The 14,775-nt window shown below is 39.0% G+C and overlaps 2 protein-coding genes across 2 annotated transcripts; both read right to left on the bottom strand.

Moving 5' to 3' along the window:
- Nucleotides 1-2,841: 2,841 nt before the first annotated feature.
- LOC132328171 (uncharacterized) lies at nucleotides 2,842-6,208 on the bottom strand. Its single transcript, XM_059847930.1, has 2 exons — nucleotides 5,973-6,208; nucleotides 2,842-3,113 (listed from the first exon to the last, which is right to left on the bottom strand). Exons 1-2 carry the CDS (start codon nucleotides 6,139-6,141, stop codon nucleotides 2,842-2,844), a joined length of 441 nt encoding a protein of 146 aa, XP_059703913.1. The 5' UTR covers nucleotides 6,142-6,208.
- Nucleotides 6,209-7,136: 928 nt separating this feature from the next.
- Nucleotides 7,137-11,517, bottom strand: IFNG (interferon gamma). The gene is made up of 4 exons (XM_059847887.1): nucleotides 11,294-11,517; nucleotides 9,276-9,344; nucleotides 8,788-8,967; nucleotides 7,137-8,122 (listed from the first exon to the last, which is right to left on the bottom strand). Exons 1-4 carry the CDS (start codon nucleotides 11,414-11,416, stop codon nucleotides 7,997-7,999), a joined length of 498 nt encoding a protein of 165 aa, XP_059703870.1. The 5' UTR covers nucleotides 11,417-11,517; the 3' UTR covers nucleotides 7,137-7,996.
- Nucleotides 11,518-14,775: the final 3,258 nt, after the last annotated feature.

Here is a 14,775-nt window from a genome sequence, read left to right as displayed (position 1 = left end):
GATTAGAGAAGACACAAGGAAACACGGGCACCAGGAGGAGCAGAACTATCCATGTGGGAAGAGGGTCAGGGCAGATGTGTTTCCTATTCAGCCCAGAGGGAAGTGCTGACTCAGTCTGAGATCCTAACTTAGTATTTCCCAAGATCCCTGCCACATCACTGTTTTGTGCTTTCAGGAATACCCCTCAGAAAAATGCACATAAGCAGGTCCTGGAAATGACAGATCATCCTGACAAATAAAACAAAAAGAAGTCTATCCAGTATTAAATGTGTCCTCTCTAAAGTTCTGCTTCTGTATTGTCAGTCATCTTCTCACCATTTCAGAAAGTTTATCAGAAAATCCCCTTTGGAGTAGAAAATTGCCTAGCAAAATTGCAAACCTATAAATTGATGTTGTACATGATCTAACGAAGTAAAAAGTATGCTAAATGTGTGCTCTATGGATTAAAAGGGTGCCTAGGGCTATTAAAAATTGTGGAAGCAGCACAGCTATTCCTTAGCTTTAGTCAGTCAGGGCAGACAGTGCTTCTCATGCCCTCAAAGAGCACCTTTGGTTTGGGACAGAGCTTTCAGTAAGTGGGTTCCACAGGCAGTCAAACACCATTTCTGTCAAATGTGCAGATTTAAGTTCGGGGTTTGTTTTGTTTGTCAGGTGAAAGGCTTGTTGAGAAACAAATTCTGTCACTGAACAGAAACTACCTAGCAGAAGTAGTACTACTACTTTTCACCTGAGACTTTGTTTTTCTCTGCACAGATTGCAAGATATTTATTTTGCCCATCTCTGTTTAGCTTATTTTCGATTCAGGCACAAATGCATGAAAATTTCCTTTTTTTAATTGCCATTCTTTCTCCTACAGTGTGTTCATGTCGCATTTGTGTGGTTGGTTTACGCATAATTTTAGAATTCATAAGAACTTTCTGAAATGAAGAGCTAGCTTACTAAGACCAACTCAAGGTTTTAAAATGAATAGTTTTTTCCACTTATATCCATGTCACTAGCCACTTGTGATAAACACCATCTGAAAACCACAACAAATTTTTCACCATCTAAGAAGCAAATGATTTTTGCAAAGTCCATGGAAAAAAAACAAGTTACTAGGTAGGGAATGTGAATTTCACCAGCTGGACTTTTGGTCTCACTGCTTGTGGCAGGTGAAAAATCATAACAATTTGTTTGTTCACAGATAATCATTATTAAACTGCTCTGTTAATGAACAAACTAAGAGAACAAGCACGTGAATGACATAGCATGGTTGACAGCATTTAAAGTATTTCCTAGGAATCTCTGAAGGGTAATGTATGCATTTTAAATTAATAACTTTATGGTATTTTATGTAACTTGATAATCATGTCATTTATCAATGAATTATGGCCATTCCATAAATTCGCAGCTGCTGTATTCCAAACATTTTTCTACTGTCCTAAGTAAGGGAAAGGACTTTAGCATATTTATTTGTAATCAAAACCAAAACAGTTTAGTTTGACAGTGAGTAATAATATCTTTCCATCGTTGAGTAAAAGGTGTTGCCTGAGTATCTGGAGTGGCCAAAAGAGAAGCTTGATTCAGGAACCAAAAGACTATCCAAATTAAATAGAGCCCGTGTTGTGCTGTGGGTTTCTGATGATGTCAAGCCACTCACCTTCTTCTTAATTCTCAAGACTGTATATTCCAGGTCCAAATGTGAGGAATTTTGAGACCATTTAGGGAAAATAGGAATAGTCTCAGCAAATAATGTGAATATTGCTGATTGGCTTGGATACAAATTCATCAAAAGGCAGGATCTATTTTAAACTATCAACCTCTTCTATACTTTTTCATCTTTTAGAGTCATTTGTTTGGGCATCCCACTCTAGTCATGAGAGGGGTTTTAAGAAAAAACACCACCTTATATTGGTATCCAGAATCCAGTTTCCCAATTCCAATCACTTTAAAACCAAAAGGAATCTTTCCATTGACTTTTATGAATTTTTATATCAATCCACCTGAATCAAAAACCTCAAGCAGCACCAACTGCCCAAGGAATTATATACCACAAGTGAGCAGCACACCACTGGCTTTTCTCTAGAGACAGTAAAGAACTGTACATGGTTATTGCAATAAGTTGAGTAAGAGGGAGTTCTCAAGCATTTGTTTATCCTGATAGCCAAATTTTCAATGTAGGTAAGTATTTCAAACTCAATTTATCATCATGGTTCCTTGAAATAGTATAATCATGTAGCTCGAGTGGGGAAAAAATATCTTATAAATTCCTGAGGATAAATTTTAATTGCTAGAGCAACATCATTTGCATAGTGTTTCTGTTTAATAGTCCTTCTAAAGATGCAGTGGAAGAGTGATGTCTAAATTTGTCCTTATAAGACCATAAATCATTGATGTCTTCAGTTTTTAAGGATGCAGCCAGAAATCTGTGGAGGAGGACACCAGATGCTAATGCAGAAAGACATGAAAGTGGAATGAGGACAGTTGTGCATGCCCCAGAGGGACAGTTGCCAGTTAGCAACATGTTTGTCCTTCAGGAACTTATCAGAAGGGTGACCCTCAGGGGGAATTTCCTTACCTCTGGTGACATTAACAGCCTTAGGATAAAATTTAATCATCAATTGTGAAATTACTTTCCTTCGGTGTCATTGTCTTTGGGCTCATTGTCAATGATGACACATTTTTCAAGAATACTTTTCTGCAGAAATGTTTATGCACAGAGATATATTTTATTGCATCTTTTTGATAACATTGATCCAATCTGTGAAGAAATACTGTGTCATTTGTTAAGCTCACAACCCAGGGTTGATTTAGAGACCAAACTTACCTGACTGGTTTGCTTTCTGTTTTATAAGGTGAAGGTCATCTTTGACCAGTGACATAGGGGAGAATCTCACAAATGATGTTTGCCTGTGAGAGCAGTGAGCATGGAGTGGTGCAGGAGGTTCCTCCCCACTTTGTAAGATGGGGAATGGAGCCCTCTTCAATTCTTGTTCCCCTCTGGATAAGGTGGCCACCATACAGCCACAGCTGGTTTTGCCATTTATCAAGGAACGACTCTTTTCTGCAGGTAGATTTTTTGCGTACACCTTCTTTATTGCTTGCAGGAAGTCTCTGCTCACTGTGAGAGGGAACTGTGGAAATAAAAGAATGAAAGAGGAAGCTGGAAGACAGATGGCCTTATTTTGCTATCTTACATGAGGGCCAACAGCTAGATGAGACATCCAGAAATAACATTTTTGCTGTTGCAAGGCCATTGTGCCTCCTCAAGTAGGTGACATCCTCACCTACTTCAGCAGCCTACATATATCCCATGTATTGCAGAAGTTGTTGTTATCACTCTGCCCACACAAGATAACAAAGATGTGAGAGGTTTTGTATGATTAGCTACTTTTGGGCTGAAAATCCCACACCTGTCTGACAAGTTTGGATTTTTTGCACCTCCAGACCTTTTTAGACTTTTTTATTCTTTCTACTTCCCACTTACAAAAAAAAAAAAAAATCCCATGGTCACTCCTAGATTAGTGGAGGAAGATAATGGCAAGAACAGATCTGAGCAGACATCCCTCACCTGGGAGTCCTACAGGACTCAAGGGTAAAACAGCTGAACTATAGATTTTGGGGTGTGCAGGATCCAACCCACTCTTGAGTCTGCCCCTACACCAGGCATGCTTCTTTGATATTAATTTTCCAAAAGACCTCAAAGGAATTGCTGAAAACTGCAAACCAGTAAAACTGACATCCTTACTGCAGAGTACCAAGACAGAGTGGGCCCGTGGATAAATGTGGTACAAAAGGAAATAATCAGTATTGTGACATTTGTGACATGATATACCACACTTATTGTTTATAGTAGAGTTTAGTGAAGAGTCAGGGAATACAGACAAGGGGGAGACAAAATACAACCATGTCTTTGAGCTTCAAAAGAATCCCTGATGAGTCTCAATGTAAAGCTACCAAAGCTGAGCTATTACATGACAAGAAACTCCTTATATAAAAATGCAAGTGGTTAGAATGTAAGAAAAAAGGAGCAGGAATCAGTGAATTGTTTTTGCAGTTAAGTGGGTTCAGCCATGAGAAGGCTTGCTTGGAGCCTGTGCCATTGATCATGCACTGGAATAGGCTGCACAGGGAAGTGCTGGGATCACCACCTCTGTAAGTGTTCCAAAGGCATGTGGATGTGACACCTGGGGACACGGTTTAGGGGTGAACACATAGTTGGTGCATTAACAGCTGGACTCTATGGCCTTAGAGGTCATTTTTTTTCCAACCTTAATAATACCATGATTTAAAATGTAGCCACCAGCAGTTGGAGAAATAGGAGTTGAGAATTAGGCTTGCTGATGTACTAGGTTATTCTTGTTAACTTCATCATTCATATTCGCAATTAAGTTTGGTGACATAGTAAGCTAGCAATATTCATAACTAAGTTTGCTGATGTACTAAGTTATGCAGGACACAGATTGGAGGTCTAGATCCAGAAAACTGTTGAAGGACTGCAAAATTCAGAGTGACAAGGTGATAAAATGGCAGATTAAAATCAGGGCTAGTAGTATGCAGGAATAGTGTGTAAGGACAGAATTAATGTGCTACGGAAGTGATGAATAAAACAAAGTGAGATTCTTCAGACAATTGTCTTTCCTTTTGACTTTTTCTCTTTCTAATTTTAACTACTAAGTAGTAGATTATATCTTTTCACACCCAAGCATGCATATGTATTAACACTCTCAGATCCTGTATGTGGAAGAAATTGCACTGACCTTCAGTCAAAAATGTTCAGAGCTTCTGCTGTGTATTTCTCTGGAAATATCTATGGTAGCCATTAAAATTCATTTCACCCTAACATTTAGCTTAGCTGGAAGTGCCCTCCTCACTTGGATGTTGTGAGGAATGACATAGAAAAGGAGATCCAGGACTCCAGTGAATGTCAGAGAAGAGATAACAGGTTTTCATGTTAAAAGTGATTCACCTAATTTGTATAGTATACAATTATATACCATACAAAAAAGGCATGGGATGGGGTGGGATGGGATGGGATGGGATGGGATGGGATGGGATGGGATGGGATGGGATGGGATGGGATGGGATGGGATGGGATGGGATGGGATGGGATGGGATGGGATGGGAAAAAATGGCTTTGTAGAGGCTGATTTTTATAATATTCTTCTCTAACACTATATCACAGTAACAGAACAAAGTGAGGAATGTTCAGCAGTTCATGTTAAGCACCCTGTAGAAATTGCACAGACTTACACTGGGCAGGGAAAAGTCAGGTCAATATGATAAACTTATTGTTTAGATTTCTTTAAATGGATAGATAACTGTGGCAGCTCCTCTGAATCTCTACAATGTCTGTGACATGTTTAACATGAGAGGTTTCAAGATGCTTTAAAAAATTCCAGTTTCCTGAAATATTCCAGGAAATAAGGATACTTTGGAGGAAAAAAAAAAAAAGAAGAAAAAAAAAACCAACTAATCAATTAAACAAACAAACAAAAAACCAAATCATCAAACTACTGAAATGAGAACATACAAACACATTTTGTCAGCAGTGACAGCTGCCACTCCATCTCTGCACTGCTCATTCCTTCACCACTTCTCTGCTACCCCACAGTAGGATGAGAAAAACACAGGAAATTGTGTGACTGAGCAAAAAACCTCCCCACAAAACTCTTGATATTTTGAGTAAAATGTAATGTGATAACTTCAGGAATGCAGGGGACAGCAGAGCAGAGTGTTGGACACACACAGCTAAAGCAGGTTGGATTGGGAAAAGTTGTTTCTTTTGGATGCAATTGTCTTAATTTTGTTACCATGGAACCATACAGCAGGGTGTAGAAGGACTGTAGATTTTCAGTTTACAGTCTAATAAAGTAGTTTCTAAGCAGTCTTGGCTTCAAATTCAAGAAATAGAGTATTAATTCACTCAGGAGTAGTGGGGAAACACACCATCTCCCTGCCAATTACTAATGAAACTTTAACCCTTCTGTTACCTGTTAGGTTTTTCATGTTTCCTTCTCTTCTCTTCTCTTCTCTTCTCTTCTCTTCTCTTCTCTTCTCTTCTCTTCTCTTCTCTTCTCTTCTCTTCTCTTCTCTTCTCTTCTCTTCTCTTCTCTTCTCTTCTCTTTCTCTCTTCTTCCTTTTCTTCAGTTTCTGTTTCATTTTCCTTCTACTTTGGTTTTGGATTTGTTTTGTTTTGTTTTGTTTTGTTTTCAGTAGAACTCGCTGCACCTGGCTGTGTATCCCCAAAGGAGAGTTATTCTCCTTTAGTACCTCATGAAAGAGCATGAGCGTGGGAGGACACACTGTCTATGTTAAATGCTTTCTGAGGCTTCTCATGCTTAGTCCTGGAACTGGAGAAATCCTGCAGGAGAAATTTCACTCACATCTGCCATGCATATGCATGTCTGTGATGAATATAAACAAGAACAGCTGTTTCCTTCAAAATCAGTTGGAGTCTCCAGGATCACAGTCACTTGTCATGGCTGTCAAAGGTGGATATGAATGAAGGTATCTTGAACAGTGGGAGGCAGCTGAGCCCATGGGAGTCGGAATGGATGCAGCAAGTACAGCTGAACTCGTAGGACTTACTGCAAACAAACTTCGGGTGTGATGTGGTGCTATTTATGGATTTTATGGATTTGCTCGTTACTCAGGGAGTAGTCAGAAGTCTTATGCTTATGCAGGAATGCAAAAAAAAATCTGCCTCATTCCCAGTCAGTTCAGCCAGTCTACCCCCAGAAAATTTGCATGGTAGAGCCCTGAGGACCAGGGAATTCAGAAATCTGTGAGACCTGCCGGAGCTGCCCCAGGCCTCCAGCTTACAGCACCTGCAGAGAGCCCAGGAGATGGCCTGAGCTCAGTCTGGGCTCCATCACTTTGACATGCAGAGAAATTTGAGTGTGTTTTTTCTCTTAGATGAGAGTAACAACAAATTTCAAATGGTAACTGCCTTCCCACAAGCAAAATTATGTTTTCTCAAACAGATACAAGAAAAACTTGAGAATTTTAGATTCTTCAACCATATTTCTTTAAAAATATGGAGGAAACAAAATATGTTTTATATGCCTGGGCAGGACCTATCTTTGTGAAAATGTAGAATAAAATTAGAGTTTTATTTTTCACATAAATGATGGCGAATAAACATGAAAACACACTTTTAAAATTTATCTATTTATTTAAAATTCAAATTTCAAAAAATCTCTGTTGAAAAATCGAAAGTTTTTAATAATATTCCAGTGCAAAAATATAGTCCTTGAGATAAAACTTCCATACTATTACCTCCAAATAAATTAAATTACAACAGACACATTTGACTGGTTCAGTACAAAAAAAAAAAAACAACAGAAATTTTTAAAATCTGAGAGTTTAAGTTAAGTCAGTGTAATAGAGTTAGTCACATTCTCCTGAGATATTAAATAGACTGCCCTCCTGGTAACTTCAGTGCATAATAACAATAATAATATTAGTAATAATAATATTAATAATAGTAACCAGCAATTAACCATTAGTCCTCTAGTTCAGAGATTTTCTTCAACATTTACTTTGAGCATGCCTACTTGCTTGATTTGGATTTAGATATGTTTAGTAATAGGCAGACATAAATATGTTTTTCCTGGACAGAGTAACTTCCCCATACTGGTGCTTGTGTCTCCATGCCAAATAAATAAGACTAATCTCATAACATCCCTCTCTCAAGACAGCACCAGATGGAAAGCTGGGTACCATTATAATGTAATTTCAAGATTTCCATATGGAAACTGGGCAAACACTGCCTCACTCTCTGTTTTCAGGTCAATAACATAAAACAAATAGACAGGATTTTAAGACAAAGTCATTTCATATATAATATTAGGGAGTATAAATACTTTGATTATTATTTCTTCATAAATAATTACTTAAGACACTTAAATATTAATAAATAAATTTATAAAAAATCAAGAGAAATATTGAAATAAAAAATCTTGTCCCAACAAGATTTGCACAGTAGCTCAGTACAGAAGATCCTTAGACAACATTAGCATTTGCACAGCCTCTGAAACTGGCTTCTTTTTCTTTTGTGAGAACTTGAGGTATCCCCCAGTTTTTGTAAGACGCTGAACAGCTCATTTACAGCCTTGCGCTGAACTTTCAAGTCACTCATCTGTAATAAGCAAGAAACAAATGGAGCAAAAGTCATGGCAAGAGCTATAATTGTTTACTGAACACAACACAGGGATTACCCTACTACCAGTATAAAACAGAAGGACATCTGCAATTTTCAATTTCCTGCTACCTAATTCCCATAGCAAAGGGCCGCTATGTCTCAGATCTTTGTTTTCCACTTTCTGTGCTGCTTTGCAGCCTGCCCCAGCCCAGCCCCGCTCTGTGAAACAGGGCTAGCCTGCATTAAAAGCAGCTGACTGCACTGGGGCATTGTCTGCAGACCTCTGAGGAGGTCGGTGGTTTGTGCCACTGGCACAAGCACCGTGAGCCAAGTGCTCCCAGAGCCACAGAGCATTCCACAGCCAGGCACAACTTTCCCAGCCAATTTCTATGCCACAAAGGGCTGTATCAGTGGCAGCTCTGGTGTGACAGTGCTGCCAGCACCTCTGTGCCAGACTGTGCCATTGCAGCAAGACTCAGCACTACCCCACACTGTAGACCTGCAGCAGCCCCTGCAGCTGGAAATACTTGTTTTTTCAGCATGAACTGAACTACACAGGGATTACCATATAGGTTACTGAAGTGTTATTAGCTTAAATCACCCTCAAATCACAAGTGGAAAATATAATGCCACAAGTTTTGGAGGCAAATGAAGAGCCTTACCTGAAGATTTGTCAGGTCCTTGAGATCTTCTATCTTCTTTGAGCCATCAGAAAGGTTTGCTTTCAGAGTATAGAGCTCATCAGCTATGTTCCTGACATGGTCCTTTGACTTGTCAGTGCTTTCAAGCATTTTCAAGTACATGGAAATAATCTGACTCAGGATGATCCTCTTTTCATTTCTCTGTTGAAAATACGATCAAAAAGAAAGGTCTGTGAGTGCCCATCAGCAGGGGAAGGAAGGAAGGAAGATAAAACACAACATACAGGGGTTCTCTGCAGCCTGAGACAAGATGATAAAGATGTTGTAACTCAGCTCCTGGGCTTGACTGTACCTCTGGGTCAATTCAAAAGCTTTTTATGGGGATTTTTGTCTCATTTCCAAGCTACCAAAGAGAACTCTGCTCATGTTCATTCTACTGCAGCTAATTACGCAGGTTCTGGGAGCTGCTTTGTGCCTGAGATGCTTCATCATATCTGGTTTTGACTCACCTCTGTCCAGCTTGACAGCCTCTCTGTAAAAATAGGTCCGCCGTCAGCTACATCAGAATGACTAGAGTTCTGCAAAACAGAACAAACATATTTATTACATAAACAATATTTATCACAAGGCAAATTTGTGTTGTTTATTCAAATGAGCATCAAAATTCAGATTTTTGCCCATCTGGCAATCCCAATGCTTTCCCAATGCTTTCACTTCTCTAACCACCAAGTCCCATTGCTTGGCTGCCTGGTATCAGAAATGGAATTAGTCCTCATTTCAATGTCTTCTCCTGCTACAACTAATCTGAATAGAGATGCCTGGCTCATCTATTTTCCTAAATGCTCCCTATAAGTTTTGCTACTGACAGATGAAACTAAAAGTTCATAAGCACAGCAACTGGCTAGAAAATCATTAGGTCTGATCTCGGTATGTTTTCTGGTAAATCAAAATCCAGCATTTTGTAATCTGTGACCCTAAATTCATACAGTCTCAGTAAAATCTCATATGGAACAAGAATGAGCTGTTTTTAGTATGAAACAACAATTTGCAAAACTGGAGAATATCCCAGTGGCTCACAGTCAGGTATGGGTATATGCAAGATTAGTGGGCTACTGAGAGGCTCACAGGGATGGAGTTTAACCATCAGATGTCGGCAACAGGATCTAGGAAAAAAAGAGCAATACAACTCTCCTACCAAGGAAAGACAAACTGCATCATTTCCTCTTCTGTGTGTCTTTTTTTTTCCTTTTTGTATACAACACTGACTATTTCCTTCTTTTGTCTGCTCAGTAATTTAAACACAGTGAGTGCAAAGAGAAAACTTGCAGTCTGACAGGAGCCCCGTAGGCTGATTGGCTCCCCATGCCGAGCACACCACCAAACTGATTTTTTCTACTTCTGAAAGGTGGGCAGCACCTGCTATGGAGCAAAGTTTTAATGTCAGTACAAAAAGCTCACCATGGCTCAGGGTCTCTTCCACAGAGTCATATACATTCTAGTAAGACTCTGCCTGGTCTATGCTAATCACAAATTTGAGACATAATGCCACTTTTACAGCCAGTTTCCTGCAAACACTGAAGTATCACACTAGTCTTTACCACTTCAGGGTGGTTCTCTGACTACTGAACGTCAATTGTCATTTGCACAAAATTATGACAAAATAACAGAAAAGTCAGAGCTGAAAATAGGAGCAGACTGTTGTTTCCTTGCATTTAGAGGTGAAAAAACACAACAAAAATATATTGAAAATAAAAGCTGTTAATTAAAAGTTACTCTATTGTAGATCTGCTGCCTCTGTGACTAATCACTGCTGAATTCAGCTATGTACTATTTTAATGCCTCCAAGATAAAGATTGGTGAGTTAACATTACAGTTATCAAGTTACCAAAATTCTATTTGACAAGAAAGAATATTGTGCCAGATTACATTCCCTTGCCAGGTCATAGTCACGCATGTGGAAGTAAAATGACTGAGGGATGCAAAAGAAAAAGAAGTAAAAATCCCCCTTGAGTGACACACTGCTACAACTTAAAATAAGTAGCAAATGCATTTGTTAAAGCAAAACTTCATCTCCAATTTTTTTATATTGCTAAGTAGTACTAAATCTGGCATTGACATTGCTAACATAAAATGTAAAAAGTCAGTAAATTGCATCTAGTCAAAACTGGATAAAGATCAATATATTCACCATAAATTGCATTAAGATTTCTTGTTAAAAAGTATTCCATGTAATCAAAGCTGAATTGAGCTAGAAGCAGCTATTGTGAAAGAAAGAACATCCCTAAAATAAATGCAAATTACTACAATAACTATGGCTATTGCAACACTGAACCAGGTAAATGAAAGAACCTAGTAAAACAAAAAAAAAAATTGTCCATATTCTTGTTAAAAAAGGTATGATCAAAAAATTATTTCCATGATTACCCTCTGTTGGTACAAATTGAGTATGTCAAGCAGTGCTCAAGTTTGAACTACATGTAAAGCAAAGCAGCAGGAGAAGAGAAATGCAGTAGAAGACTATACTTACAAAATCAGCTTTCAGTTTGTCTATATCATTCTGAAGTTGAAGAAGATTCAATCTACTTTCAACATGTCCAAAAGAAATCATGATGACAGACAGAACAAACAAGCTGTAGGTTTGGAAAGCCATTTCCTTTATGATGGTTTAGTTAAACTGCTCAGATCGGTTCTGGGAGAGCAGGTCTAAGAGCAGAGAGCTTCAACTTCTAATAGTTAAATCTTCTATTAGAAGCAAGTAGACGACTGAACTTCACCATCCTGTCAGTGGTATTTATACCTGGTCTTGAATTTTTTTTACTTCATCATCACAGGCTGTGTATATTTAGACAAGATAGTGTTAGATAAGAACCCTTCTTTTTTTGGCTAATCAAGGGAATCCCTCGAAAGCGTCTTTGTTAAAGCATGGTCCTGGAAAAATTTTCAGTGGTTCATCAATGGGTAACGTTTACGTGGCAGACTATGAAGTTTCATTTACACGTGGTTGGGGAAAAGGGGGAAATTACGGTACTGGTCGAGGAATATGCACTGTGGCTCAAACCTATTCTTACACACCATCTGAAAAAAAATCTTATCTTGTGGTTAAAGGGTCAGTGCAGCAGACAACTCATTTCTGGTATTCTTTTAAAGTAACCACTGAGTTTGCCATGGCGTTCTAAACTGACACTTAGAGATTTGCACATTCCTTCTGCTGCTGTCCTTTGTGAAACACACTCCTTTCCATGGTCTAAAGTGCACTTCTGCTGCTTTTGCATTCTTCACCTCCAGATTCAGAATAGGGCAAACAAGGTTCCAGCGTGAATGCAAGCATGTATCGATGAAATTCCTCTATGGTTGTCAACTGTCTGTGGGAGCAGAGTGTTTAGTACTTAAGATACTCATTTCTGCTTGGCAATGATTAAAATTCCCCACCTGCTGTTTCACTTGCACTAATGTGTGTAGAATGTGAAAAGAGAAGGACATGGATGATAGCAAGCCCCACTGAAGAAGACCAACATGGTGGTGGTCTCCGAGTGTATGCAGAACCCTGAAACCACTCTATTGAGGATAGCTGGGAAAAACGTTTTATATAGGAACCAAACTCTGCTTTCATGGATATAAGGGGAAAAGAGCTTATTCTGAGGAGTCTTATGAAGAAATCAGATCATTTTAGACTGCAGTACATGAATGGAGGGTAGGTAGGAGCCTACAGGAAAAAGAAATAAAGAAGGGGCCCATAGAGAAAAGAAAAGAGAGAGAATCAGGAAGAGGGCACTTGTGGACTCAGTTCACACGGGCTGCAATGGAGGATGTCTGTAGTTCAGCAGAAACAGATAAAAATTTAAGTGGTTCCAAACAGGTAAGATTAGAACTCTCCATCTCAGCCCAACATGGCTCTTTGGATATTCCTTGGAAGAAACTCTCCCTTTTCCCAGAAGCTCCTTCCATCTCAGCTAATGACCATTAATACCATCAAATCTTTTTCATTTGCTGCTTGAAAGAAGACATCCATCTGTGGAATAAACCTAGATTACTACTGCCAGGGAAATGGTCATTTTTCAGGGAGAAGAACCAAATTGCACTAACAATGGCAGGTCCAAAAGCTATGTGGAAGAACTCCATGGGAGCAGCAGCATAGACAGATGGGACACATCTCACAACAAACATGGGACTGCACAACAATTCGTGCTGTAATCTCCTTGAGGTACTAACATTATGCAATGCACATCTTTGTTCTAGGTTAAGATGTTAAAACTGATAAAGTAATAACTTAATTGCTGGAAGTGTTGACATGAAGGCAAGATAATAGTGCTATTCAAGGATGCTTCAAAGCACTATACACAAATGTAAAGTTAACAAGCCCACCCATGCCAGAGAGTTTGGACTAGCTGATCTTCAAAAGTCCCTTCCAACTCAAACCATTTCTATTCTGTGATTCTGTGCCAAAAATTACAATCATAGAATAATTTTGTTTGGAAAAGACCCTTATGGTCATCGAGTGCAGCTCCTAACCTAGTGCTGCTGAGTCCACCACTAAACCATGTTCCCGAACACCACATTCACATGCCTTTTAATTCCCTTCAGGGATGGTGACAAAATGGAGGTCCCACCAAAATTCAAAGTGGACTCAGAATTCAAAGTGAATTCACAAATGCCACCACAGTGAACAAACTCATTGATTGAAACATCTGGTTTGCTATGCCAAGCGAGCACAAGGATATGGTATGGATCAGATAAATGGAGTCTTATGCACACAGGAAGATCAAGCATATTTTACAAGATGGAGACACCTGCTGAGGTTCATTGACTGGCCATGAGTCAACAGAGCAATTCTTTTCCAAAGTGTTGGAAAGGGCATGTAAAGTGGGAGAGTGAAAATGATTCCTGTTACCTGTGGCACTCTTTCTGCAGTCAGAAACATACAACTGGAAGAGGGACTGAGTCATGAAGCCCAGTTTTTGCCATTATAGAGCCTAGTTTGATCAGTACTTTTGAGCTGAATTACCTAGGGAGAGTGAAAAGGAGACCTCAAAGAAGGGAATTTGGGAAAGATTCTTTACTCAACCAGCTCAGTCTTCCTAACACATTAAGAACAAATCACAACGCAGTTGAACACAACTAACAGCTGTATTTTTCCAGCCAAGCAGAAGAGGTAATTCCAGGAGGTGAACTATTAAATTGGGAATACTGCCTTCTACAGAGAGCTATTCTCCCAGAGGGACTGTACTGGGTTAGGCTGCCCTGTTAAACTTTTCAGACACACATCTCACCCACAGCAAGCTGTGTTACTCAGATGATCTCCCTTTGGTCTCACATTACAATTACACTTCTAAGAATAGCAAGAGGATAAAGTATTGGGAAAAAAAGGATTTTGCCAACTCACATTTTGTCACTACCGGTTATAGTTTTGGCAGGTTACTTGGCTAATTTGATTACTAAATCTCCTCACACTTCAGAGAAGGCATCTTGCCAAGCATCCAATTTTGCAGGTAAGAAAAAAGAAACACAGAGCAATGGGATCATTTATGATCATTCAGCCTCTGAGAAAGGCAAATCCAGGAACACAAACAGGATCTCCTAGTCCCATTGTAGTGCTTTGCCCTCAATGCAGTGCTACAAGTATTTAATCATAAACTGAGGAAGAAATTAAGCAAAACTTAAGAATTAAGTAAAAATCAAAGAAAAAAGTCATGGCATCTGTCTCTGTTATGCTATCTTCTGAGTGCAGGTCTGAATTTCAGGTATACTCTCCTGCCTGGGGAGGCTAGATTCAAATATTTTACTAGTCTCCACATTCAAATTATCACACAAATTGTTGAATGTTCTGTGGTCAATCATGAGCAGCATTGAAATGTATTTTAATACAGAAATATAGCACCTCTTTTCCAAGTCCCTTACATTTTAATAAATGGTACCACATTAACATTGACATACTAGTCTCATAATATTCTCTTCTTTTGACACGCAGTATCACTTCTCCAAATCATTTTGAAATTACGCAACTGCCTACAG

Source organism: Haemorhous mexicanus, chromosome 5 (assembly GCF_027477595.1).
Source record: "Haemorhous mexicanus isolate bHaeMex1 chromosome 5, bHaeMex1.pri, whole genome shotgun sequence".
NCBI classification, from domain to species: Eukaryota; Metazoa; Chordata; class Aves; order Passeriformes; family Fringillidae; genus Haemorhous; species Haemorhous mexicanus.
The sequence above is the reverse complement of the archived record's forward strand: the minus strand, read 5'-3'. Positions and strand labels throughout refer to the sequence as shown.

Bases quoted from the DNA above. Each gene is read 5' to 3' on its own strand.
- LOC132328171 (XM_059847930.1), bottom strand. From the start codon at position 6,141: ATGAAACAGAAACTGAAGAAAAGGAAGAAGAGAGAAAGAGAAGAGAAG. The intron at 3,114-5,972 runs GTAACAGAAGGG...TTATTTCCACAG, and splicing joins AAACATGAAAAACCTAACAG to TTCCCTCTCACAGTGAGCAG.
- IFNG (XM_059847887.1), bottom strand. From the start codon at position 11,416: ATGGCTTTCCAAACCTACAGCTTGTTTGTTCTGTCTGTCATCATGATT. The intron at 9,345-11,293 runs GTAAGTATAGTC...TCTGTTTTGCAG, and splicing joins ACAAACTGAAAGCTGATTTT to AACTCTAGTCATTCTGATGT. The intron at 8,968-9,275 runs GTGAGTCAAAAC...TATTTTCAACAG, and splicing joins GGCTGTCAAGCTGGACAGAG to AGAAATGAAAAGAGGATCAT.